We start from the raw sequence: 27,260 nt of genomic DNA, 5'->3' as shown, positions 1-27,260 counted from the left end.
GGGAACCGTGCGCCCCTACGTGCTGGCGGCGTGGATGTGCAACTCGGCGGGGAGAAGCGACTGAGGTAGGTGTCCTGGTGGACCCGGCGTAGGAGGCTGGGCTGCACTTGAGGCAGGACTTGTAGGGTGAGGGGGTCCTCGCCCCCCGTGTGCGTCGCTGGCCGACTGAAGCCTCCGTCTGCTCCTGGGACCCCCGAGCGCCCTCCCGGGTCCTCGGCTCTGCGCTGTAGCGGCTGCCCGCGAGCTCCGCGCCTGCCCCACCCCGTTGCCCCGCCCCTCTCCGACGCCCCGCCTCTTCCCTGCGCCGCTCCCACCGGCGGCCCTGGCCGAGCTACGCCCCCCGCAGGCACGCCCCTCGCGGCGCCACGCTCCCTCGGCCTGGGTTATCCCGGTCGGTCCCGGGTCTCCCTCCCTCCCGTCAAGTCTCCCAGAGCTCCGCCCTAGCCACGCCCCTCCCCGCAGGCACGCCCCTCCCGGCGCACGCCCCTCCCGCAGGCACGCCCCCTCGGCCCGGGCCAGCCGCGCCGCTCCGGGTCTCCCTCCCTCCCGTCAGGTCTCTCCCAGTGCTCCGCCCTAGCCACGCCCCTCCCGCAGGCACGCCCCTCTCGGCGCCACGCCCCCTCGGCCCAGGCCAGCCGCGCCGCTCCGGGTCTCCCTCCCTCCCGTCAGGTCTCTCCCAGAGCTCCGCCCTGGCCACGCCCCTCCCGCAGGCACGCCCCTCGCGGCGCCACGCCCCCTCGGCCCGGGCCAGCCGCGCCGCTCCCGGTCTCCCTCCCATCAGGTCTCTTTCAGAGCTCCGCCCTAGCCACGCCCCCTTCCCGCAGGCACGCCCCTCGCGGCGCCACGCCCCCTCGGCCCGGGCCAGCCGCGCCGCTCCGGGTCTCCCTCCCTCCCGTCAGGTCTCTCCCAGAGCTCCGCCCTAGCCACGCCCCCTTCCCGCAGGCACGCCCCTCCCGCAGGCACGCCCCTCGCGGCGCCACGCCCCCTCGGCCCAGGCCAGCCGCGCCGCTCCGGGTCTCCCTCCCTCCCGTCAGGTCTCTCCCAGAGCTCCGCCCTAGCCACGCCCCCTTCCCGCAGGCACGCCCCTCGCGGCGCCACGTCCCCTCGGCCCGGGCCAGCCGCGCCGCTCCGGGTCTCCCTCCCTCCCGTCAGGTCTCTCCCAGTGCTCCGCCCTAGCCACGCCCCTCCCCGCAGGCACGCCCCTCTCGGCGCCACGCCTCCTCGGCCCAGGCCAGCCGCGCCGCTCCGGGTCTCCCTCCCTCCCGTCAGGTCTCTCCCAGAGCTCCGCCCTGGCCACGCCCCTCCCGCAGGCACGCCCCTCGCGGCGCCATGCCCCCTCGGCCCGGGCCAGCCGCGCCGCTCCGGGTCTCCCTCCCATCAGGTCTCTTTCAGAGCTCCGCCCTAGCCACGCCCCCTTCCCGCAGGCACGCCCCTCCCGCAGGCACGCCCCTCGCGGCGCCACGCCCCCTCGGCCCGGGCCAGCCGCGCCGCTCCGGGTCTCCCTCCCTCCCGTCAGGTCTCTCCCGGAGCTGCCTCGTCCCGGGGTCAGATCCTGGCCGCACCCTCGCCACGTCGGAGGTGGGCCCAGGGTTCCAGTGGAGTTAGTAGTTACGGTTCCAGGAATCACGGAAGTAGGGTCAGGCCTCAGTTTGCAGGCGAGGCGTGCGCTCTGAAGGAGTGTGGCGCTGACAGGCGCGGGGCAGCCGAGGAGAGGCGGGGGCCCGTCGCAGAGCGACCCCAGGAGCGCCCGGGCCAGCCCGGGCCGCGCGCCTGACGTGTGCCGCTGGTCGGTGCTTTCGATGGACGTTGTAGAACTGAGGATGAATTTCATCGCCACACCGCGGCGCACGCGTGGGTTGGTTTCACTTGGGTCGGGGACCTTTCTAGTGTGCCTCAGAAGTTAACTGGATTTGATTGTCAAGCGGCGTAACAGCCCTCTCTCTCTCTCTCTCCCTCCCTCTTTCTCTCTCTCTCTCTCTCCCTCTCTCAGTAGAAACGAGGAGAAGATGAAATAATAAAGGCAGCAGGTATGAGGCAGAGCCCGAGGGAACTATGGCCACGTCAGGTGACTGCCCCGGGAGTGAGCCTCAGGTAATTTTGAGTCTGCAGTGTAAGAACTCGTGCCCAACGAGCGTGAATGTGACAGAAACAAGTGTCAGCTCACAAGTCAGGGAGCGTCACTTGTGTCCTTGAAGGTGGCCCCCACAGCGGGCTGCTTCCATTGAAAGAGCTTGAGGTACAGGGTTGCAGATGGCGTTCCTGTGTAGGCGCTGGAAACGTCTAGGGGAGTGCTTCCGGTGGTCAGAACGTGGGGTCCTCTGCACACCTGCATCCAGCGTGGGAGTGCCTGGCTTCAGGTGCGGGCTTGGCTCCTGATTCCAGCTTTCTGCTGTGGTGCACCCTGGGAGGCAGCAGGTGATGGCTCAAATAGCGGGATATCTGCCACCCGCATGGGAGACCCAGATTGAATTCCTGGCTCCTGTCTTTGCCTGGTCCAAAGCCCTGCTGTTGTGGGCATTTGGAGAATGAACCAGCACATGAGTTTGCTCTCTCTCTCTCTCTCTCTCTCTCTCTGTCTCTGTCTCTACCTTTTAAATAAATAAAATTAAGCACAGAGCAAAAAACAAAAAAAGAAACTTTGCACACAAAAATATCAGTCACCTAGGACTCAGTTTTGGTGCCTGAACTAGTGAAGCTAGCATGCTTTCCTAGCTAATTGATGACATCCAAGTAGAATACCAGCCAATTAGAAGAGATACATGTATGCACACTGGTTTCTACCTGGGCTACACACTTAATTTCATTCAAGTTAGCAGTAAAAAAAAAAAAAGAAAAAAAAGCCACGTTAAATTTTTTTTTCAAAGTCTTTAGCATTCTATTACGAAAAGCACAGCCATGCTAAACTTCAGTACACAAACCATAATCCCACACCTACAAAACAAAAATAGAATTAGTGGCAGTTTATTGCCTTATACAAATTTAACCAACGTGGCAACCATGCCAACGGAATTAAAACATTTTCAGGACATATGTACAGACTGTACATTTTTAAAACAACAAAAATGCAAGAACAATCTGTGCATCATGTATCAAACTGAACAACTGGGTGAAAACAACAATGCAATAAATGGGATTACAAAGGCACTTCCCTACACAAAAGAGGAAATGAAAATGCAGCCTACAGGGAGCTTGAAGAGTGTGTAACTACTGCACAATCTCAACTTGGGGAGGAAAAAAAAAAAGCAGGTTTAATCAAACATTTATAGGATTCAATGTGATCCACTTTTACAAAAAAATTTTCACACAGTCTCATCTTTGTTTTTATGTTGTTTTTCTTGGCTCTCTTGTTCTATACTTTGGCTCCTTCCACGATCGTGTTTGTCTGACTGGTCCTTACTGTCACCGTGATCTTGTTTGTGAGAACGTTCTTTGCTTCTGCTACGCTTTCTAGATTTTCTTTGCTGGGACTATGTTCCATTTCTTTGATTTTTCAACACTGTCAGTTCTTCCTTGACTGCCACTTCTACTCGTTCATTTGCTCTTTCTTTACTTTCATTTTTGTGTTTACTTGATTTGTCTTTGCTCCTGCTTCTACTTCGCTTCCCTGCATTTCTACTTCTACTCCCACTTCTGTGCTTCCTTTCCCTGCTTCTACTTCTGCCGTGTTTTTTCTCTTTCTTGGAATCTTTTCTGTCATCTCTATGCCACCTGTCATCTTTGTCTTCTTTATGCTTCTTCTCTTCTACCTCACTCCTACTTCTCTGTTTCTTGGACTGTTCTCTTGAAAGGTTCCCTTTCCTTTTCTCGGTCAGTCCCTCTTTCCTTATCATAGTCTCGATCTCGTCTTCTGCCTCTCTCATTTTCTTTCTCTCTTTCCCGATCCCTGTCCCTTCTGTCCCCTTTCCTATCACGACTTCGACTGCGACTTCTATGCCTTTCTCTACCCTGCTACGCCTGCGTTCCAACCCCCGATCGATACTTCGGGATTGTCGCCTTTCTTTTGCCCTTTCTTTGGCTTCACGCTCTAGTCGTTGCCGTTCTTTCTCTCTCTCTAATTCTCTATCAAAACTAGAAGACCCGTGGCCCTCTCGATGGTGACTTCTACTTCTTGATCTTCTTGGGGACCTCCGTGGACTCAGTGATCTCCTTGGAGACCTTGAACGTCTGCGTTCAACATGTCTGTCTATTTCCTCAGTCCCTTCCTTCCCGTCTTTCTTGATTTTTCTAGGTCGAGTTTTAATCTGTTGATCAATATTCTTCTGAACTGGAACTGGAATTCTTGGAAACAAGGTAGAAAACCACTCCAGTTTTGTAAGAAAAGATCGCAGCATTTCTCCAATGGTCATTACACAGCCTCCACCAGCCTTCACATCTAGGTCCGCATGAAGGCCTTCTTGCTATGCCCTCTCACAGCTCAGGACATGTTAGTCAGCTATTGTCAGTCCCAAACCTCTTCATCATCAAGGAAGGATTCAAACCAGTCCCAGAGATCTGTGGGTGGCTGTGTATACCCCTCCGCACATCCTGGTCTGGCCTGCTGTTTTCCTGCTTCCTTTCTCCCATGGTTCATCATGTGTGACCTCTACCTGCAACACTGGGCTGCTCCGAGCCTCGCTGCAAGACTGAGTCAATCCTGCTAACGAAACAAGAACTTAAAGTAGATCTCGTCCACCACCTCGTGGTAGGTCTTGAGCTCGTAGAGCTGCACTTTGAAGTAAAAGCCACGTTACCCGGTTGCCCCTCTTCCAGGCCAGCTCTCTGCTGTGGCCAGGGAGTGCAGTGGAGGATGGCCCAAGTGCTTGGGTCCTGCATCCCATGGGAGACTAGGATAAGCAACTGGCTCCTGCCTTCGGAACAGCGCGGTGCGCCGGCCACAGCGCGCCAGACACGGCGGCCATTGGAGGGTGAACCAATGGCAAAAGGAAGACCTTTCTCTCTGTCTCTCACTGTCCACTCTGCCTGTCAAAAAGTGAAAAAAAAAAAAAAGCCACGTTAAATTTTAAGGAATGATGGTTATGTAAAATAAACTAATATTCTAATAAATGTTTTAAAAAATCAAACATTTTGGCCGGTGCCGCGGCTCACTAGGCTAATCCTCCGCCTTGCGGCGCCGGCACACTGGGTTCTAGTCCCGGTCGGGGCACCGGATTCTGTCCCGGATGCCCCTCTTCCAGGCCAGCTCTCTGCTGTGGCCAGGGAGTGCAGTGGAGGATGGCCCAAGTGCTTGGGCTCTGCACACCATGCGAGACCAGGAGAAGCACCTGGCTCCTGCCATCGGATTAGCGCGGTGCGCCGGCCGCAGCGCGCCAACCGCGGCGGCCATTGGAGGGTGAACCAATGGCAAAGGAAGACCTTTCTCTCTGTCTCTCTCTCTCACTGTCCACTCTGTCTGTAAAAAAATAAAATAAAATAAAATTTTAAAAAAGCAAACATTTTTAGTATCTGTGATTTCAGTTTTAACGCTTTTCCCCCCTTTCATTCTGAAGATCTCCTTTCAATGGGTTTTTATGGATAGGAATGTTATTTACAGTTGGTTTATTTTATTAATCTATTGTCATGAATCATAAAATGTTTTAATCTCATGAACATTGAGACATTAAAATAATTAGAACATTTATAGAATAGTACTGGAAACATCAAGTACATTTTATAGTTAGACTCACTAACATTTTGCCATGTTTACTTCAGTACACACACACACACACACGTGTAAAATAACAACACCACAAGTAAAGTTTTTTTCCCCAGCAACATCCTTTTCCTCTTCCTATTTCTCTAGAGGTATAAGCTACTGTGAATTATGAATTTGATGAGTGTGCTTCTGCCCCATTTTTTATACCTCTATACATTATGCAGAAATCTTTGAACAATATGATAGTATCTGTGTATGCTTTTCAGAACTTACATATGTGATTCATACTCTCTGTCACCTGTAGCTTGCTTTTTTTTCCCACTTAACTTTACATCTGTCGATAGATATATTGTGCTAGCTCAGTCCTTGTCCTGTAGCATGTTCTTTAGAAGAATGTATCAGGGGCCGGCGCTGTGGCATAGCAGGTAAAGCTTCTGCCTGCAGTGTCAGCATCCCATATGGATGTCAGTTCGAGTCCCAGCTGCACCACTTCTGATCCAGCTCTCTGCTAATGGCCTGGGATAGCAGTAGAAGATGGCCCAACTCCTTAGGTCCCTGAACCTATGTGGGAGACCTAGAAGCAGCTCCTGGCTCCTGGCTTCAGATTGTTGCAGCTCCGGCCGTTGTGGCCATCTGGGGAGTGAACCAGTGGATGGAAGACCTTTCTCTGCCTCTGCCTCTCTGTAACTCTGCTTTTCAAATAAAATAAATAAATCTTAAAAAAAAAAAAGAATGTATTACATTCACAGATAAAGTATATAGGTCTGTTGCAGCCTTACTTTTATGTATCAAGTTGTGTGCCCTGGTTTATTTATTTCCCTTTTTTTTAAACACTGAAGTTGTTCTCCCTTACACAGTGTTGCAGTGAGCATCCTTCGCCATGCCTCTGTGTGTGACTGGGTAGCCAGTAATGGCATCATAGGATGGAAGGGATTGCATGGTTTGCATTTTACTAAATGATGATCTGTTGTCTGCAGTAGCCGATAATAGTGCTTGCTGACAGGTGGGGACATCACATTTTTGGATTTGATCAGTTTGATAGATTAGGATTGGTAGTTGGTATCTTACTATTTTCATTTTTCTGGTTACTTGTGAGACATGGCAATATTTTAGTAATATTTGTGTTCATCCTGTTACTACCACCTTCCACAATGGAAGCAATGCCCGATATTGGTGTTTTATCCCCCCCCCCATCAAGCCTTTCTAGAATTTTATCAACTTATCTTTTTGAAGAAATGTTTTTGTCTTTGTTGAGTTTCTCTAGTCTTCTGTTTTCAGTATCATTTATAAAACACCCAACAACTGCAGAGCACAGTATTTTCAAGTGCACACAGAATATCCACTAAAGTGTTCCATATGACTAGTCCATACATTAGACTGGAATATATTGACTTCTGCTTTTATTTTCATTTCCTTTTATCTTTTTGGGTTTGCTCTTCTTTCCCTAAGATGTCTTTAAAGCTGCCACCTTTCCTCTCACCACTGCTCTAGCTGTATCTCACACATTGCGTTGCATTTTTAATGTTCAGTTAAAATATGTTTAATATATCACAATGGAAATTAAAACAATTCTGGAGCATTTTGAAAGTGTGTTGCTTAATTTCCAAACATTTGGGAATTTTTACTTGTCTTTTTTGTTGCTCAATTTGAGTTTGATGACATTTGGTTACAGAATGTAACATACTCCATAATTTCAGTCCTTTGAAATGTATTCCAGCCTGCTGTATGGCCTCGTCATATGGACTATTTTAGTGAATATTCTGTGTCCACTTGCAAAGACTGTATTCTGCAGTTGTTGAGTTTTCTATAAATGTCACTGAGATTACATGGGTAAATGGGAGTGTTTAAGTCTCTATTGAGTGCTCAGGAACTGGATACCCTGTGCATTAATCGTAAAGTGTGAAGTGTGGCACCCTTTATGGAAAGACTGTGACATGTCTGAATAAAAAATACTCTTAGAGGGGACTCAGGAGAACAGGCATTGTCACTGTGACAGCTGTGAAGTGGTACACGGAATCCCAGCAGGCCGTGTGCACCATGCGTGCCTCCTGGACTCTGAAAGGATAAACGCTACTCCGACCCCTGCATGCCATGGGCACGTGCACCATGCCCGCTTCCTGGAGTAGGATACCGTTCTGATCGGTGACCGAGGCTGCAAGAGGTTCTGGTTTTCTTCTGGGTGCTTTTGTACCTGTGTGTACTTTTTTCACACATTTCCTAATGTGAGCATGAGTTCTTTTTTTTTTAATCTTTAAATTTTTTTTTTTTTAAATTTTTGACAGGAAGAGTAGACAGAGAGAGAGAGACAGAGAGAAAGGTCTTCCTTTTACGGTTGGTTCACCCTCCAATGGCCACTGCGGCTGGCGCACTGTGGCCGGCGCACTGTGCTGATCTGAAGCCAGGAGCCAGGTGCTTCTCCTGGTCTCCCATGCGGGTGCAGGGCCCAAGCACCTGGGCCATCCTCCACTGCACTCCCGGGCCATAGCAGAGAGCTGGACTGGAAGAGGGGCAACTGAGACAGAATCTGGTGCCCCAACCAGGACTAGAACCTGGTGTGCCGGTGCCACAAGGTGGAGGATTAGCCTATTGAGCCGCAGCGCCGGCCATGCGTTCTTTTATGTTTAGGAAAACTAAGACGTAGGTGTTGAGACAGGGGTGCTCTGCTGAGCTGGAATGTGTGGCTTGGTTCTGCTCCCTCCAGTGGACGTTGTCCAGGCAGGTTATCTGGGTAGGAAGTATCACGGGCCGCTAGTGGGGCTCCTCCAAGACTGCAGGACCAGCCTCTGAATTCTAGGGACTAGGCTTTCATGGGGATATCTGTTCCATTCACCACCACCATGTCCCTCACTCTGTCTTTGGGTCTGAAGAGGTCTGTAGAGCCAACACTTTCAGACATGATTTCCTTTTCCTGGGGTTGATTGTCGCTGTCCTAACCATTGCTTGTGAGGCCAAGGGTGCCTTACCGGAGAGACGCTGACAGCAGACCTCCTTGGTAGGGGTGGTAAAGATGATCCAATTCGTTTTTCTAATGAATATTTAATCACAAGAATCTTTTTAAAAAATGTTAATTTTTCATCTACTCAAGAGGCAGATTGACCTATCTTCCATCTGCTGGTTCACTCACCAAATGCCTGCAACAGCCAGGCTGGGCAGTGTGAAGCCAGGAACTCTGTGTGGTCACTCACATGGGTGGCAGGGGCCTAAGTACTTGAGCCATTATCTGCTGCCTCCCAGGGTTGTGCTTTAGCAGGAAGCTGGAAGTGGAGGCGCTGGGACTTGAACTAGAACTCTGATATGGGATTCTGGTGTCCCAGGCACGCTCAGCCCGCTGTGTCTAACATCCCAAACCTTCCTAGTCAAAAACAAGAAAGAAAACAAGCTCTGGAGTTCTTTCTTTGTGCTTTCCTTGGCTTTGAGCAGGAAGAGGAACCTGTGCAGCCCAGCGAGGCGGAGCTCCTCCAGGAGGGAGTACAGCCAGAGGAATTTGTGGCCATCGCTGACTACACCGCCACTGATGAGAACCAGGTAGCCTGTGTGGCAGTCTGTGTTTTGTGGATTTCAGCATGTTCAGATGTGTTTAGATGTGGTTTGTGGGCATCATACTAACATTAAATAAAGTGGTGCTCAATTGTTTATAGAGCCAAAGGAGACCTGTTATGTGACCTTCACTTTCTAGTCCAACAAATTCTGACCCCTACCACGATGTGAAGATGCCAGGGTAAGGAATAGGGCGTGTCAGTGGAGGGAGAGGCACCTGGTCCATGTCCACTTGGAAAGTGTGGTGCGGAGCCCACCCAGTTAGGAAGGAGGCTGACGAGTAAGAGGGAGGTGTCTGCTTGCTGTAGCTCTCCTTACTTGGTGGTAGGATTTCTTAGAGTAAACCTCTGGTAACAAAATTGGCTATGGCTTCGGGGGCTACAGTGAGGGATGCTCTGCTGAGCTATTTGAAATTGTTTACCCTTCGCTTTTTTAAAAAAATCAACTGCACTCTGTCCTCTGCCAGGCAGATGTCCCACAAAGATCCCTGAATCCTGTCACTTTCACGGGCTGTCAGTTGCTGTAGTTACTTGCTCTGTTTTGGAAATCACTGATTGGTCACCGGCGATGGAGATTTATCACTGAGCCACAATCAAGGTGCCTGCTGGTGGTGTTCCTATTGAATTTAACTTCTGTCTTTTTATTTTCCAGCTCAGCTTTTTGAGAGGAGAGAAGATTCTCATCCTGAGACAAACGACTGCAGAGTGGTGGTGGGGCGAGCGAGCAGGCTGTTGCGGGTACATTCCCGCCAATCATGTGGGCCGGCCCATGGAGGAGTACGACCCCGAGGACACGTGGCAGGATGAGGAGTACTTTGGCAGCTACGGGACCCTGGTATCACCTGTACATTCCCTGTTAGCTGCCCAGGCGCCACTTCTTTTCTCTAGTTTATGTTCTAATGTTTCAGAAATAATCTCTGGGCTGCTTGTACTTGTTGTTCAGAGCGAGGCTTGCGAACTGTCTCCTAGTCTTAGTGGGACACAGGGTCCGTGTCGCCACTCCTTAGCCCTGCTGCTGTTGCGTGAAAGTGGCCGTGGACGACACAGACATGAGCACGGCTGTGTGCCAGTGCAGCTGACATCGAAATTTGATTTTCTTGTACTTCGCATGTGTCACAAAATCTTTGGATTTTTAAAAGTCATTTAAAAATGTAAAAGCCATTCTCGGCTTGGAGGCCTTATGAACTTAGGTAGTGGAAGGGATCTGGCCTGTGAGCTGTTGTTTGCTGACCCTTAGTGATACCATTTGAGCCACTGGGTTATGAGCTTCTCTCAGTATTTCAAAAAATAATACATTTCACTTTAACAATGAGATGGAAAGAAATTGTGTAAATCAGCCAGCAGCAGGACTGCCAGACAACCAGTACCTTAGTGTTTTCTGTGGAGAAGAGACTGTGATCCTGCGGTCCATTCAACAGCCCTGTTTACATTTTAAACTTAGATGACAATTGTTACTTGCAGGATGAACTTTACAAAAGTAATGCTGCATGAAAGAAAGAAGGCATGAGAGCATATACAAAATTTTCCAATTATTTAAAGTGAAAAGGCCATTTTAAAAGGTGAATGGAGGGCTAAGCACTTGGTATGGTGGTTGAGACACCAGTGGAGATGAGACACTTTGGAATGCCTGTGTTCTATTCCCAGCTCTGCTCCTGAATCCAGCTTCCTGCTAATCCAGACCCTGGGGAGCAGCAGTGATGGCTCAAGTGGTTTGGTTACTGCCACCCACGTGAGAGACCTGGATTGCGTTTCTGGCTTCTGGCTTTGGACCTGGCTTTGGTCATGGTTGTTGCAGGCATTTGGAGAATGAACCAGTAGAGAAGAGCTCTTGCATTTCTCTTTTTGCCTCTTGAATAAATAATAATAAAAGGTGGATGTGTAAAGAAGTTGTGAAACTTGAAGGCAGGGAGCTGGCACTCCTGGGAACCGGTGTGGGTGACCTGTGAGAGGGAGGTCTTTGCCAGGGTGGCAAGGCAGGAGACTGGTGCTAGCAGTGTTCTGGTGTTTGTTAAACAAGAATCTGCTGAATAACTGCCTTTGATAAACTGTACACACTTAGTGTACCTTTTTTGTAGGCATGCTGTATTTCACAGTTAAAAATGTTAAAACCGCTCATGTGTATGCATGCATGCTTAGAGCTTGCAGTCCAGCAAGGAACGATCCTAGTGAAAAGCAGAGTCTCCTTCCTGCAGCCCTAGCACAAAGCTGTGCCTTCTACACCGAGACGTTCAGTAACAGGGTTTATGCACACCCTGTACCAACTGAGAGCTACACTGATTGTGCTATTTTTTTTTTTTTTTTTTGGACAGGCAGAGTGGACAGTGAGAGAGAGAGACAGAGAAAGGTCTTCCTTTTTCCGTTGGTTCACCCTCCAGTGGCCGGCTGGCGTGCTGCGGGCCGGCGCACCATACTGATCCAAAGCCAGGAGCCAGGTGCCTCTTCCTGGTCTCCCATGCAGGTGCAGGGCCCAAGCACTTGGGCCATCCTCCACTGCACTCCTGGGCCACAGCAGAGAGCTGGACTGGAAGAGGGGCAACTGGGACAGAATCCGGCACCCCGACCGGGACTAGAACCCGGGGTGCCGGCGCCGCAGATAGAGGATTAGCCTATTGAGCCGCGACGCCGGCCTGATTGTATGATTTTTTAAAAGATTTTTTACTTATTTATTTGCGAGATAGAGAGACACAGACAGATAGAGGGAGGCAGAGAAAGAGAGAGCACTTGTCTGCTGGTTCGCTCACCCGAATGCCTGCAATGGCTAGGACTAGGTCAGGGATGAAGCCAGGAGCTCAGTCTGGGTCTCCCACCTGGGTGGGAGGAACCAACTTCTTGAGCTGTCACTGGCTGCCTCCCAGGGTCTGCGTTAATAGGAAGCTGGAATTGGGAATAGAGCTGGGACCTGAAACCAGACACTCCAATATGGAACACAGGTGTCCATCTTAAGTACTGTCCCAAATGCAGGCCTCCACCAGTTCGATTTTTTTTTTTTTAATTTATAGAAAAGGAAGTCTTGCATATCCACAGGTATTTACTTTGCCCTTTTCACATGGTTAGGTTGTTTTGATGATCTCTCCATTCTGAAACCTGTAGTTCTCTTCTTTCTTAGAGACACAGAGAAAGATAGACAAAGAGAGCTCCCATTCACTAGTTCACTCCCCAAACTGTGGCTGAACCTGGAAGTTGAGAACTCATTCCAGGTCTCTGATGTGGGTGGCAGGAGCCCAGCCCTTTGAGTCGTCACCACTGCCTCCAGGGTCTGCAGTAGCAGGAGGCTGGAGGCAGAGGTAGGAGCTGGAGCTGGGTATTGAACCGGGTACTCTGATGTGGGATGTGAGCATTTTAACCCACAGTTAAGACTATAAGGGCAAAAGCTTTAGAGCATTTTATAAGGTCTTTATAGCAGCTCTAGGTTACTGTGCGTTCTGAAAAGATTGGACAGTGATTATCTAACAACTTCTTATGATGACATATCATGCTGCAATCGAACCCTACATTAGATCTGTTTTAACTGTCCCTTCAGTTTCCATGGCTTAAATTCATATCTATATGTGCATTTTAATATATAAAATATATGTACATTCATTTATAAATATATATGCATTTATATGTATATATATATATATACACATATGGTTTTATTTTTAACTTTGATGAATTTTGACAATTTGTCTTCCAGAAAGACTTGCTAATTATATGAAGGTACCTCAAAAAGTTTATGGAAAAAATGAATTAAGTGATGTTTATTTTGGTACAAAAAAGTTGAAATCCACACATAGTTTTTTCTAATATGTATTTTCCATGAATGTCTTGGAGATTACTATACACTGTCTTATTCCATTTGTACTGCTGTGGGTGTGAGAGCTCCCTCCAATGGCAGGCCTTTTATGAGGGCTCCATCCTGCTCCTGGGTCAGCTTCTGTGACTTGGTGCTGTCACACTGGTGATTCTGTGTCAGCAAATGATGCTGATGGCATTCAGATCACAGAATCTATCTACCAAAGTATCATTTCCCACCACACCTTATCAGAGTGGAAATAGATTTCCAGCCTCCAAGGTGAAAGATGGCATTTCTTGATTTTGCTTTCCATTTTTTAAAAAAGTGAGATTAATCATCTTTTGTGCACTTGGTAGCCTTTGGTATTTCTCCTTGATTGGCAAGCTGTCTTTGATATCTTTGCCCATTTCCTTCTGTTGATGTATTGAATAAGCAGTTTGCTTGTGTTTATGTGTATGGAACTCTTTGCTTGGCATTGTTTTCTCCCATAGAAAACTTTTTATCTCTGTGTAGCCTGGTTTATTTTTCTTTGTGACTTCTGGATTTTGTGTCCTACTTTGAAAGATATTCTTCACTCCAAGGTTTGAAATATCTACTTTATTTTAGAATGGTTATGATCCTATTTTTTTTTTTTTTTGATAGGCAGAGTGGACAGCAAGAGAGACAGAAAGTTCTTCCTTTGCCGTTGGTTCACCTTCCAATGGCCACTGTGGCCCATGCGCTGCGCTGATCTGAAGCCAGGAGCCAGGTGCTTCTCCTGGTCTCCCATGCGGGTGCAGGGCCCAAGCAGCTGTGCCATCCTCCACTGCACTCCCGGGCCACAGCAGAGAGCTGGCCTGGAAGAGGGGCAACCGGGACAGAGTCCGGCACCCCAGACTAGAACCCGGTGTGCCGGCGCCACAGGCAGAGGATTAGCCTATTGAGCCGCGGCCCGGCCATGATCCTATTTTAAACAGTGAAATATTTAAATTAACCTAGATTTCATTGTAAAGAATAAGGTACAATCCTGCCTTACTTTCCCTCACAGATACTCGGCATCTGAGCCTGTTATCAGACAGCTGCCACACTGGTCCTACATTCCTGGGACCTCTGTGAGCTCCATTGATCTGCTTGTGTCTTCTGCAACTCCCAACTCTTCATCACTGTAGCTTTATGAGGTCCATGAGCGCTGGATCTTTAGAAGTTCTGTTTTTTGTTTGTTTGTTTTTTAGCATTTTTCTTGTAGCCTTGGGAGTTTGTTGTTTTTGAAACAATTTTACCATTTTCTTGTGGGTACCTGGTACTGCATGGATTGTGTACATCAGCATAGGGCCAAGTGACATCTGTGACATTGAGCACACGTTCCTCCCTGCTTAAGCCTGTTTGACTTCAAAGGTTCTGGTCATTCAGGGCCATGTGCCTCTCTTATCATCAGTGTTCTAAGTGGAGGGGGTGTGCCTCTCTTATCATCAGTGCTCTAAGTGGAGGGGGTGTGCCTCTCTTATCAGTGTTCTTAGTGGAGGGGGTGTGCCTCTCTTATCAGTGCTCTAAGTGGAGGGGGTGCTGCGTAATGTGGGTCTCATGTTGTTGCTGAGGTTCTGTGGCCTTTGGTTTTCCTTTGTCACTGAGCAGGGGGTATTGACTCTCTCTGACTGTGAGTGTGAATCTTTGCTGTCCCATTGCTGTGGGTTTTGGAGCTTTCTTTTGGGTCCCTCTGGTGCCTCGGTGCCCTGTTGTCCTGAGCCCACGGACTTTGCCCCAGGGTGCTCTGCAGTGTGCTTCGAGAGCCTCTGCAGCTCTCCTGTCCTTTAGCTCAGCTGTCTTTCTGTCTGGGTTAGGTTCTTGCGGGAAGGATATTTGGGCCTTGGCTTTTAGACCCCTGCAAGCCTCCTTCCGCCTGTCCCTTTGTTGTTTGTTCTCTAGGAGGAGCCAGGAGGGGTCCATGAGGACCTGTCCAGCTCTCCTGTTTGGTGGTGCAACCCTGGTGGATCTGGGTGGGTCTGGATGGCAGGTGTTGGCCCTGCTCCCTTCTTCTGCCAGGTGCTTTTGTGAGCTGCGCTTTCTGTATCATGAGAGCGCTGGGGAGCAGATCTGACCACTGTGCTGGGCAAGTCCCTCTCTGCCTCCTCGGGGACTGGCCGCTTCCTGCGTGACTGTCTTCGAGTGTCAGGTGTGTTTCCTCTGAGGACTTGGCTGGGGCCTCTGTTCACCCAAGGGCTGCCAGAGCTGCCATCCCCCAGCTGCAGTTGAGTACTTTCTAAGCACATGAGCTCCAGGCTTCCTTCCGTGAGGAGGACCTGGGGCAGTGCTCACCTCCCAGCCCTCTCCCTGTGGCCGCCGGGCAGGAGTCAGGGAGGCGGCACCTGTGCCTCTGTCTCAGACGGACCGCATCTGCGTCTCTGCTCACCTGACTCGGAGCAGTGCAGAGAAAAGCTGCAGGCAGCGCCCTGCTGAGCTGGAAGGATTCCAGAAGCTTCTGTTCCAGCCCTTCACTGCCCACTCCTGTTTTATCTCCTGGCTTATTTGTCTTTTTTTTTTTTTTTTTTTTTAAGATTTATTTATTTGTTTGAAAGGCAGATTTGCAGAGAGGCAGAGGCAGAGAGAGAAGGCTTCCCTCCACTAGTTCATCCCTAAATGGCCACAATGGCAAGGCCTACACCAGGCTGAAGCCAGGAGCTAGGAGCTTCATCCGAGTCTCCCACATGGGTGCAGGGCCCATCTTCTGCTTTCCCAGGCACATTAGCAGGGGGCTAGATTGGAAATGGAACAGCTGGGACCAGAACTGATGCCCATATGGGATGCTTGGCACTACAGACAGTGCGTTAACCTGCTATGCCACAGCACCGTCCCTTGTTTATCTTTTGATTTTTGGCTTTTATTTTTAAGCATTTATTTATTTGAAAGGCAGAGTGAGAGAGAGAGAGAGAGAAAGACAGAGCTCTTCCATCTACTGGTTCATTCTCCAAATGGCTACACTGGCTGGAGCTGGTCCAGGCCAAAATCAGGAGCCTGGAACTTCATCTGGGTCTCCTACGTGGGTGGCAGAGACCCAAGCACTTGGGCCATCTCCCACTGCTCTCTCAGGTGCATTAACAGGGAGCTGTCTTCCACTGCTCTCCCAGGCGCACTAGCAGGGAGCTGGATTGGAAGTGGAGCCGCCAGGACTTGAGACAGTGCTCTGATGTGGGACTGCCCACATTGCAGTGGCGGCTGAGCTCACTGCACCACAACTCTGGCCCCATGGTGATCTCTTAAGCCTGTTTATTGCTCCTGATTTTAGTGTGGAGTGGGTGTGGCTCTAACCCTCCTCTCACAGCAGAGCTGGAAACAGCTCTAGGCATAGAATGCTTCTCAGTGTGTGTTTTCTGCAGAAACTTCACCTGGAGATGTTGGCAGACCAGCCTCGGACGACCAAATACCACAGCGTCATCCTGCAGAATAAGGAGGCCTTGGAGGGCAAAGTCATCCTGGATGTCGGCTGTGGCACTGGGATCATCAGCCTCTTCTGTGCCAACTACGCACGGCCCAAGGCAGTAAGTGGAGCCCCACAGTGCCCCTGCGGAGGCCAGCAGGGTCCCAGGTGGCCCCCATGTGGGTAGGGACTCACTGACCACTCCATGGCCTTGGTGAGTGTCCTCATGGGAGGCTCTTTGCAGGCCGAGCCCTTGGAGGCTATTACCTGAGTGGAGTGAGGCACAGACAGCATGGAGGGGAATGGGGCAGAACAGAAAATACCCAAGCAAGTTGTATTGGCAGGTATATCCTGAGACGTAGTTCCGTTAGCTGTAGGAGCAGGTGGATCCCAGATCTGTCTGGGCGTGTGTGTATGATCTACCCAGCAATGATGCCTCCACAGACTGGAGGGCCTTGTTGCTCTGTGACCTCCCTTCCCCTTCAGGGTGGTCTGTGCTATGCCTCACATGGGAGTGACATGAGGGTGACGTCCCAGCTTGCAGGTGTGACCTGTGCACAGCGTCACTCTCATGCCACCCGCTGGACGTGTCCCTAACCCTAACACAGCCCTCCTGTGGGCCCTTTGAGTGGAACAGTCCCTCAGGCACCCGTGACAGTCCAGCTGCTCCCAGGTGGGCCAGGCCTGCTGCATGGTTGAGAGTGGTCTTGCCAGGTGGAGGCTTTGCGGGCTGGCAGCCAGAGCCTACCTTTTACGTGCAGGCTGGGGAGGAAGGCAGGAGACGGTGCCACTCTGGGACTCCACTGCCCCTGCACTGGTTACGGTTGGGGGAGGGCGGGCTGCACTGACGGGCGCCTGTGTACAGGTGTACGCAGTGGAGGCCAGCGAGATGGCGCAGCACACGGGCCAGCTGGTCCTGCAGAATGGCTTCGCAGACACCATCACCGTGTTCCAGCAGAAGGTGGAGGAGGTGGTGCTGCCCGAGAAGGTGGACGTGCTTGTGTCCGAGTGGATGGGGACCTGCCTGCTGGTAAGGGCTGGGCCCGGGATGGGGGACGAGGTGGACAGCAGGCTGTGGGAGGGACGGAGGGGAAGGGTACCCTCTTGGCCAGGCCCAAGAACTCTCCCCATGACTGATGGTTCCCCAGGGGAAGGTACGGTTAGTTTCTCCCATGATCCTTGGTGCAGGGTGTTGGGTTTCTAGCTGGTTAATGAAATGTGGGTGTGATGGAATTAAGTCAGGAGTGATGGGCCCTGTACCCAATTTGGGCCTTGTCTGGGGTCTGGCCTATGTGCTCTGCCTGTCCCCATGGCTGGTACTGTTGGGGTCATCTGCCCACAATCCTTGCCTGGTACACTGTCACAGTGCCCCAGGCTGGGAAGCAGGTGGCAGGTGGGGGCAGCATGTATGACTGCCTTGCCCCTCGTCCTGGGTGCAGTATCGGGACATGAGATGCCACAGGGAACATGAGGCTGAAACTCAGTCTCTGCACAGATCCAGGAAGGGCAGTGGAGCACTGAAATAACAAGCATGAGGCCACCGGGTGTCACCCTGGACTCTCAGGGACCTCAGAGACTGAGAGAAGGGATGGCAAGTGATGGTGGGCCTCTAGCCCCCGAAACACGCCAGAAGATAGGACCTTGGAAGACTCAGGGTGCGTGATGTAATTTGGCTTCTGAACAATGTCTCTGGGTTCTTAAAGTGACAGGAAGCAGGAGGCACACAGCTCTCCCTGAAGCAGGCCAGAGCCTATAGGCAGCACTAGTGCCCGTGCAGTGAGCTGTAGGGCAGCTCAGGGCCCCGTGGTGAATGTGTGCAGGGCGGCTCAGGGCCCCGTGGTGAGTGTGTGTGGGCGGCTCAGGGCCCCGTGGTGAGTGCGTGTGGGCGGCTCAGGGCCCCGTGGTGAATATGTGCAGGGCGGCTCAGGGCCCCGTGGTGAGTGCGTATGGGCAGCTCAGGGCCCCGTGGTGAGTGCGTGTGGGCAGCTCAGGGCCCCGTGGTGAGTGCGTGTGGGGCGGCTCAGGGCCCCATGGTGAGTGCGTGTTAGGTACCCAGGGTCTGCCACAGACTTTTTTTTTTAAGATTTATTTATTTATTTGAAAGACAGAGTTACAAAGAGGCAGAGAGAGAGAGAGAGATTTCTTTCATCCACTGGTTCACTCCCCAGATAGCCACAATGGCCAGAGTTGTGCTGATCTGAAGCCAGGAGCCAGGAGCCTCCTCTGGGTCTCCCACATGGGTGCAGGGGCCCAAGGAGTTGGGCCATCCTCCACTGCTTTCCCAGGCACAGCAGAGAGCTGGATCGGAAGTGGAGCAGCCGGGATTCAAACTGGTGCCCATAAGAGATGCCGGCATCACAGGCCGGGACTTTAACACACTGCGCCGCAGTGCTGGACCCTGCCATTGACTCTTATATGTTGGAGTAAGGAGTGAGGCTGTGTTTGCAGCTGTTGGGTGTGTGTGGCTGTGGGATAGAAGCAGGGACCAGCTGCCTTCCCTACTTGAGTGGCCCATTTACTTGAAAGGCAGAGTGACAGAGAAAGGGAGAGTGGTGGGAGGGAGAGACAGAGTTATCTTGCTTCTACTGGTTCACTTCCCAATGGCCACAGCAGCTGGGGCTGGGCCAGGTCAAAGCCAGGAGTTTGCAACTCCATCCAGGTCTCCCACATGGGTGGCAGGGGCCCAACTGCTTGTACTGTCTGCTGCCTTCCCAGGCACACTTGTAGGGGACTGGATTGGAAGTGAAGAAGCTGGGACCTGAACTGGTTCTCCAGTATGTGAGCAGCATTACAGACAGCGGCTTAAGCTACTATGCCCAACGTTGGCCCCAGTCAGGGTCTTCTGAGCAGTGACTGGCCGTAGAGGCTGTGAGGCCAGCCATGGCAGAGGACAGAAGAGGGCAGGCGGGTTCAGACTACCAGGGTCTTGCGGGTAATTGGATGGACATAGGGATTATGGACTTGGGGCTGACCAGTGGATTTGCTGTTGAGCAGGTAGGTGGGCGATGTAGCACAAGGAGGCAGCAGTGTGAGGATCCTGGAGACTGAAGAGTGTGTAGCAGAGGCAGACTGGGGAAGACCAGGACTTGAGGTACCACTGACCCAGGCTGAGTTTATGATTTTCTCCCTTTGGTTCTCTCTGTGGACCAATTCCTTTGAAAACTGCAAACTCCCACAGCTCAGCCAAGATGAAACACATATGAATGAGGAAGTGACTGCGAAAGATGCAGAATTCATGGTTGAAAACCATCAAAGTAGAAATCTCCAGGCCTAAATGATCTCACTGCTGAGTTCTTTCAACACATTTAGCAAAGAAACAATACCAGTTCTAAACAGTTTTATCATAAAATCGAAGAACAGGCAATACCACCCAACCCATTTTATGAGGTCAGCCTTATCCTAATACAAAACCAAAATTAGTACACAATATGAAAACTATTGATCTGTAATCTTCATGAAAATAATTGTAAAAAGTAAATGTAAAAATCTTGAAGAAAATACTAACAATTTCATCCAGCAACATATAAAACAAATAATAGTACACTACAACAAAGAAGAAATTAAGAATTCAGAGCAGCCTCAATATTTGAAAATCTATCAGTGTAATCAACTGCATTAGTCTGAAGAAGAAAAGTATTATTATAATAATTAACACAACTCAAAAATTTCTTATCAGTTTTGCTGATAACATTCTCAGCAAACTGGGAATGGAAGGTAAGTCAGCCTGATCACAGGCATCTACAGAGAACCTACAGCCAACGTCACACTTAATGTGACAAGCCTCAGCAAGCACTCAGCAGCATACTGGAACTCCTAACCAACGCAAAGAAGAAATGGATAAAATTGAAAACAGAAATACAACCATCCTTTTTCCAGATTATCTTTGTAGAAAATGTCAATGAACCTACCCAAAGATTCCCTAGAACTAGTAAATAAATTTAGCAAGATCCTGGAGTACAGGTCATCATACAAAATCATATTTTTATGTCCTAGCAGCGTGCAGGTGGAAACTGAAATTACAGAAGCAACAACACTTATAGTAACTCTACAAATAATGAAACATAGCACTTAGAGCTCAAACAGAGCCCGCCAGGATCTGTATACTGAGAGCTGTGAGATGCTGAGGAGAGAAGTCACAGGAGACCTGAATGGACAAAGACATGTAAGGTGTTCGTGCCAGAGGCCTCAGCCCACTGAAGGTGTCAGACAGTACAGTGCCAGTCGAAGTCCAGGTGGCACTATTTTTTGCCAACACAGACAAACTCATTCTAAAGTGTACAAGGAACTAAGATAGCCCATAACAATTTTTGAAAAAAAAAAATTTAGTTGAAAGGCAGAGTTGGAGAGAGAGAGAGGTCTTCCGCCTGCTGGTTCATTCCACAAATGGTTGTAACTGCTGGGGCTGGGCCAGGCCAAAGCCAGGAGGCTAGAACTCCATCCAAGTCTTCCACGTGTGTGCAGGGGCCAGGCACTTGAGTCATCCTCTGCTGCTTTCCCAGGCCCACTAGCAGGGAGCTGGATCAGAAGTGGAGCGGGCAGGACTCAAACCGGCACCCATAGGGTTGCAGGCAGTGCCTTAACCTGCTGTGCCACAACACTGACCCAGTTATGATCAACTTTCAAAAAAAGAATTGATTTGAGACATGGGACAGTGCTCTGTCTTGTGCTGAGTGTAGGTGGCAGTGTGTGCAGACGTGAGCCCTGGTGACATGTGGCTCCCGTGTGTCCTTCCCTCTGTGCAGTTTGAGTTCATGATCGAGTCCATCCTGTTTGCCCGAGACACCTGGCTGAAGGAGGATGGGGTCATGTGGCCAAGCTCGGCCGCACTGCACCTGGTACCCTGCAGCGCCGACAAGGACTATCACAGCAAGGTGCTCTTCTGGGACAATGCCTACGAGTTCAACCTCAGTGCTCTCAAGTAAGTGGCCCCCAGGACCTCAGAAGAAGGTGCTTCCCCAGGGGAGCACAGGCATTCTTGTCTTGGGAAAATTGTCTCCTTTTGCCCCTGGTCACCCGGAATGGCTGTGGGAGCCTGGCCAGGATTTTCTTATGGTCCGCCCCTCCCTGCCCAGGCTCCTTCTCAGTGGTGAGGTGGTCATCCCAGGGCAGCCCACTGGGGGTCCACACTCGGCATACTTCCTGCTCCTGAGGTGAGCAAAGGGGCAGGAAGGACTTGGAGGGGGAGGAAGCCCCAGGTTCAGGGCGCCAGTGTCCATGACAGAACATGCCAGAGCTGATCACCCCAGTCCGTGCGCTGGAGAACTTTGCTTTTGCTGCCTTTAAACCCAGAGCAGATGTGAGAACTGGGCTGTCTCCAGCAGTCTGAGTTCCCAAACGCCATGGGAAAAGTGGGGAGTCACAGAGTGGGCTAGTGACGTGCTGGCAGCTTGCCAAGTAGGCTGTGCTCCGCAAAGTGGCCTCCTGGTTTTTACAGACATTCATGAGTTGGGCTTTGGGTTTTCATGTGAAGTGATTTCCAGTGAACCCTTTGCCTTTTAACTGTGGGTGGGCCAGGAAGGGCAGTGCTGAGGCATCCTGTGTCTGAAGCCCGGCCCAGGCCCAGCAGTGAGGAAGTGTTCTTGTTCGAAGAACAGATGAACAAGTGACATGAGCTCCATTCTGTGAGGACCGGGCGAACCTGGTCTCCTGGTGACATTTGCAGGCAGAGAGTTGGTGGCAAGGTGTGGGCCTCTGGGCCTTCTGAGTGTTTATTTAAAAATTCCAAGGTAGCACAAGTGATGTAATGCATGACGTCTTCCCCATGAGTGTATGGAGCCCCAGAGGGAAGAGCCAGGGGGCACAGCGAGGAGGTGAGCAGGGGGTACCCTCACAAGAGAAGACCAGGCAGCAGAGCAGGGTGCGGTGTGCACAGGATGTGCTAGTGCCTGAGAGTCAGGAGGGTGTGAGGGCGAGTGCACAGGATATGCAGTGAGCCTGTGGAAAAAGCTCTTTTCTCCTCTCAGGCTGGGCATTATGTGAAATAAGCAAATATGAAAGTAAGACTTTGTGTTAAAAAGGAATCCTTGAGGCCTGTGTGTCAGATCTTGGGAGATGAGGGCGTCACCAAAAATGAGGAATGAAAAAGGCACTGGGTTGGAGTTTGTAAAACATGACAGGGTGTGTGTCAGAAATCAGCCAAAATAGGAGCTGGCACTGTGGTGCAGTAGATTCAGCTGCCGCCTGCAATGCCGGCATCCCATATGGGCACTGGTTCGTGTCCCAGCTGCTTCCTGCTAATGGCCTGGGAAAGCAGTGAAAGATGGCCCAAGAGGCCAGGGCTGTGGCACAAGGGTTTAAGCCACTGCCTACAGCACTGGCATCCCATATGGGTGCCAGTTTCAGTCCTGGCTGCTCCTCTTCCGATCCAGCTGCCTGCTAATGAGCCTAGGAAAGCAATGGAGGATGACCCAAGTGCTTGGGCCCCTGCACCCTCAGGATACCTGGAAGAACCTGGCTCCTGGCTTTGGCCTGGCCCAGCCCTGGTCATTGCAGCCATTTGGGGAATGAACCAGTGGATGGAAGATTTTCTCTCTCTCTCTCTCTTCTCCCTCTGTAATCTGCCTTTCAAATAAATAAAAAAATATTTTTTTAAAAAAATCAGCAAAGACAATTATAAAAGGTTATATTTCACTAGAGAAAGTTACTTGTTGACAGATCTTAGAGGCAATGAAAAAAGGATGAATAGCTATATGAAGTCATAGCCATGTCACTTAGAATAACAATTCACAAATAATAAAATTAACCAGTAATATTTCAAAAATTATAATGCTATTAGCAATTAAAATATGTTAAAATAATGTAGTTGTTCTCCACCAGATGAGCAAAAATTAGAATAGCAGAGCAAGTTTGCTTGGTGGAGCAGAAGGGCCCCCTGCCCTGGTGCCACATGGGAGGCTGGGCATGGTCTGCCTGGAGCCGTGGGGTCAGGGAGCCAGCCACAGAGGTCGTATCCCATGTCCGCCCCACAGTGCAGCCACAGCCTGCCGCTCACAGCCTGATGAGCCATGGTATGTGGTGTTCTCATGTCCATGGACAGCACTGGAAGCAAATGGCTATCTTTAGCAATGTGGCTAACTAAGCTGCTGTATGTCTACCTGATGACGTACTGGGAAACTATTTGAAATTAACTGAATTTTGAGGAATGTGTAAGGATATTAGAAAGAAAAATTGGCATTACAAACTGTTTATATGGGAGGGCTCCTGTCTTGCATAAATTAATATATATGCATATGCCTATAGTGGAGAAGGCAAGAACATGGGGAATTGAAGTTTTTTTTCTTCATATTTGTGTATTTTCCAATTTTCTTGTACATTCATCATTATTTGTATCACGAAAATATTCAGAAATATATACATGTAATGAAATTTCATTAAGACGTACTTTTTTCTTATTTCAAAGTGGCACCATAATGGCTGGCTCTCTGACAAGTACAGACAGTGTGTGGGTTGGCACACGGGTGACATGCTGTGCAGGACCACGGGAGCCCAGGGACCTTCATGTTGGGCTTGCACAGTGGTGGAACAAGCATCTCCCAAGGCCAGGCCTGCTGATTGTTTGCATTTGTTAGAGTCACCAACAGGAAGCTGCATCCTGTGCCCTCTAGGCTTAGGGAGAACGAGTGGAGGTTTCCATGAACAAGATGTAAAAGGGGAAGCACCCCAGTTGTTGGCCTACTCCAGGGGCGCTATCCAGGAGCAGGCTCAGGAAGGCTGCAGGTCCCTCAGCTGGGCAGGGGCTCATCCTCTGGGGAGGAGGGTGAGCAGGGGCCTGGGCAGCAGAGTGCTTCCCCCTGCAGTCCGGGCGCCATGGTTTCAATTCCACAATGCACAGGAGCAGAGGCACTCAGAGTTACACGCGTGTGCTTCAAGGCAAGTATGGATGACTTTGGGCGATGACTTTGGCCTTTTTCCCTAGATCTTTAGCAATTAAGGAGTTTTTTTCGAAGCCCAAGTATAATCACATTTTGAAACCGGAAGACTGTCTGTCTGAACCATGCACCATATTACAGCTGGACATGAGAACTGTGCAGATCTCCGATCTAGAGGTGAGGGGAAGGTGGACTCTGTCTCACACAGCCAAGAATCGGGCCTGGCAGATCCCGGTGCTTCCGTGGACATGGGATGTGCCACTGCGTGTAATTATTTTGTTGTATGACTGATTTTTTAAGCCTCTTGCTATTGGTTTTTCTGTTTTTATGTTCTGTGTTCTGATTCTGTCATTGGTATTTTTTACGTGGTTTTCTTTATGATCTCTTTGACATTTTCAGTTGCTTTTAGATTTATGTTTAACATTCTCAGCCTCTTCAAAACCAAATTACATTCTGTTTTATGCTGGCACAGTATTGGAATTAAACATTTTTCACCAAGAATGGAGCCCATAGTATTCCACAGGGACTTGAGGCAGTTGGGCTGCCAGCGGAGCGGATGGGGTAGGGCCCAGGGGTCACCCTGCGTGTTGTGTGCTTGAGTGCAGACCATGCGGGGCGAGCTGCACTTCGACATCCAGAGGGCGGGCACCCTGCACGGCTTCACCGCCTGGTTCAGCGTGCACTTCCAGAGCCTGCAGGATGGCCAGCCGCCACAGGTGCTCAGCACTGGACCGCTGCACCCGTGAGTCTGGGGGCACTCGGGGGTGGGGTAGGGGTGCACAGGATTGGGAGAGGCACTGCTGCCTGTGTGTGCAGAGTGAGGTGGGGTCTCACTGTGGCCCTGTCCACCCTGCCTCAGGCATACACGAGATCCCCAGGCTTGCCAGGGAGGAATGAGCTTGTCATGTCCCAACACACAGATCCTGTCAGCAGAACTGGAGGGGTTTTATCTGGACATTTTGGGGGTGTGGGCAGCAGTTTCCTTGGTGCCTGGCATGGAGATCCCACAGCTGTGCCCTGATGGCTTCTGTCACTCCCTTCAGTAACTGCCCTGTGGATGCTCCGTGTGGGACTAAGGCTCGGGCAGGGGTGCAGGGCAAGGCTCCAGACCATGCTCCCTCACCCAGACCAGGTGTGGAGGTTGGAAGCCAGGTGACCAAGGTGTCTGGGTGGTTGCCCAGGGTGGCAGGGGGTGCAGCTGCAGGGGTTAAGGTGGAAGGAGGGTGTGGCCAGGCTGGGATGGGCCAGGGCGGCTGGACCCAGACCATGGTGGGCACGAGGGTCCAGAGCCCATGGGACATAGAGGCAGTTCCAGTACAGCCAGGTGCAGAATCGCAGTTTTTCTACTCCCAAATATTGCAGTGTCTTGCTCATATTAACAGATTCCCAGAACTGACTGCATGGACTTGATTTCGTGGCTGTATATCACCGGACCATGGCACAGCAGCCACAAGAGCTGGGTGGAAAGATTCAGAGCAAGAAGCAGGGTCCAGGGTGGGCCCTGCAGGTGGCTGTGTGCACCCTGTGAGATCACTTCCTGCTGGGATCTGAGCAGTTTCCAGGAGAAACCACTGCCGTGGGCCGGGGGTATCTGCTCTGTTGCTGTAACTTGGATCCCAATGGTGTCCCTAAGGACCGTTTTGCTCACCTGGTGGGGCTGTCTGTTCCGTACACTTACCTGAGAAGTCAGACTCCTTCCCAGGCTCCCAGGGGTCCAAAGATGGGCACAGGCTGCAGAGCCCAGGTCAGCAGCTCAGGGGCCACTCTGAGCCCAAGTTGGGTCAGGCCCCCAGATAACTCCGCCTTGTCTCTTGCAGCACAACACACTGGAAGCAGACGCTGTTCATGATGGATGACCCAGTCCCTGTCCACACAGGAGATGTGGTCACAGGCTCAGTGGTGTTGCAGAGAAACCCAGTGTGGAGAAGGCACATGTCAGTCTCTCTGAGCTGGGTGGTCACCTCTGGACAAGACCCCACATCTCAAAAAGTAAGAACATTGGTTGTGAAAGTTCAGGTGTGGGCGACAGCGACAGTGCAGGTGACTGTTCGCTCCATCTTGCATGCAGTTCTTGGCTTCATTTTCCACCTCACTGCATAGGAAGTGGAGGGTTCAGGAAGGGGTCCTTGCTGAGCAGTGAGAGTAAGCCCCCTCGTGCGCCTGCCCAGGGTGCACACGGTCCGGCTGTTGTGCTTCACGCAAGCCTGGTGGCTCTTGTGGCGGCAGTGGACGCGGGTGTGTGGGAGAGACTAGCGGGCCGTGTTCCAGATGTGAAGCAGTGTAGGGGGCACCCCGTGGGCCTTTGTTTCTTAATACCTGTTTTGTGCTTTTAAATGTTTGTCAGAAAGAATTCTGTACCCAAATAATGTTAAGTTGCGTGTTAACCGAGCTGAGGTGACTTCTTATTTGCTTGGCTGTTTTCTGGTTTTCAGGTTGGAGAGAAAGTGTTTCCAATCTGGAGATGACAGCAGTGTTCTTCTGGGAAGCAGGGTGCGTGTCTTGAGGGATGAACACACACGAATCAAGACGCACCTGGCTGCTGCCCATGCTCCTGTGCAGTCCGTGGATGTGTGCCCCGCCTGACCCCTTCCCGCCCGGCAGGTGACGTCAGGGCCCTTCAGAAACATGGCTGGGCCCTGCGCCACTCACTGCCCAGTGGCTGCCCTGTAGAATAGGTTGTTCCAGGTGTTCCCCACGGGTGCCTACAGTGCCACTCCATGGGTAGGTCGTGGCTCAGTGTTCCCCAGCTCGGTCTAGTTCTGAACTCCTAGGACGTACACGCATCAGCTTGTGTATCCCAGTGCCAGTGGCGTTTACACATCATGTGTTAGTGTTATCCTTGCTGCCGTCGGCCCAGCCACTCCACTTGTGGGATGTGGGATTGCATGGAGCTGTGTGGGTGGTGTGCTCAGCGTTGGTGCTGCAGGTGGGGATGCATGCGTTGGGCCTCTGCATGGGATGGTACAGTGTGTAGATGTCTTCCAGATAAATTATGTGTTGGCACATAGTACATGCTCAATAAATATTTTTAATGAACTAATATTGTGTATCCTATACC

At 50.9% G+C, this 27,260-nt stretch overlaps 1 protein-coding gene and 1 pseudogene across 1 annotated transcript; one reads left to right on the top strand and one right to left on the bottom strand.

Moving 5' to 3' along the window:
* The first annotated feature begins 1,518 nt into the window (after positions 1-1,518).
* Positions 1,519-27,260, top strand: PRMT2 (protein arginine methyltransferase 2). The gene is given in 12 exon segments (XM_062204085.1): positions 1,519-1,578; positions 1,994-2,091; positions 9,053-9,157; positions 9,821-10,003; positions 16,294-16,455; positions 17,200-17,364; positions 21,077-21,252; positions 24,250-24,379; positions 24,808-24,944; positions 26,020-26,099; positions 26,102-26,191; positions 26,635-27,260. Coding segments are annotated over 11 exon segments (1,338 nt in total). The 5' UTR covers positions 1,519-1,578; positions 1,994-2,052; the 3' UTR covers positions 26,706-27,260.
* LOC133769016 (pre-mRNA-splicing factor 38B-like) lies at positions 2,861-4,476 on the bottom strand (annotated as a pseudogene).

Source organism: Lepus europaeus, chromosome 2, assembly GCF_033115175.1.
Source record: "Lepus europaeus isolate LE1 chromosome 2, mLepTim1.pri, whole genome shotgun sequence".
NCBI lineage: Eukaryota > Metazoa > Chordata > Mammalia > Lagomorpha > Leporidae > Lepus > Lepus europaeus.
The sequence above is the reverse complement of the archived record's forward strand: the minus strand, read 5'-3'. Positions and strand labels throughout refer to the sequence as shown.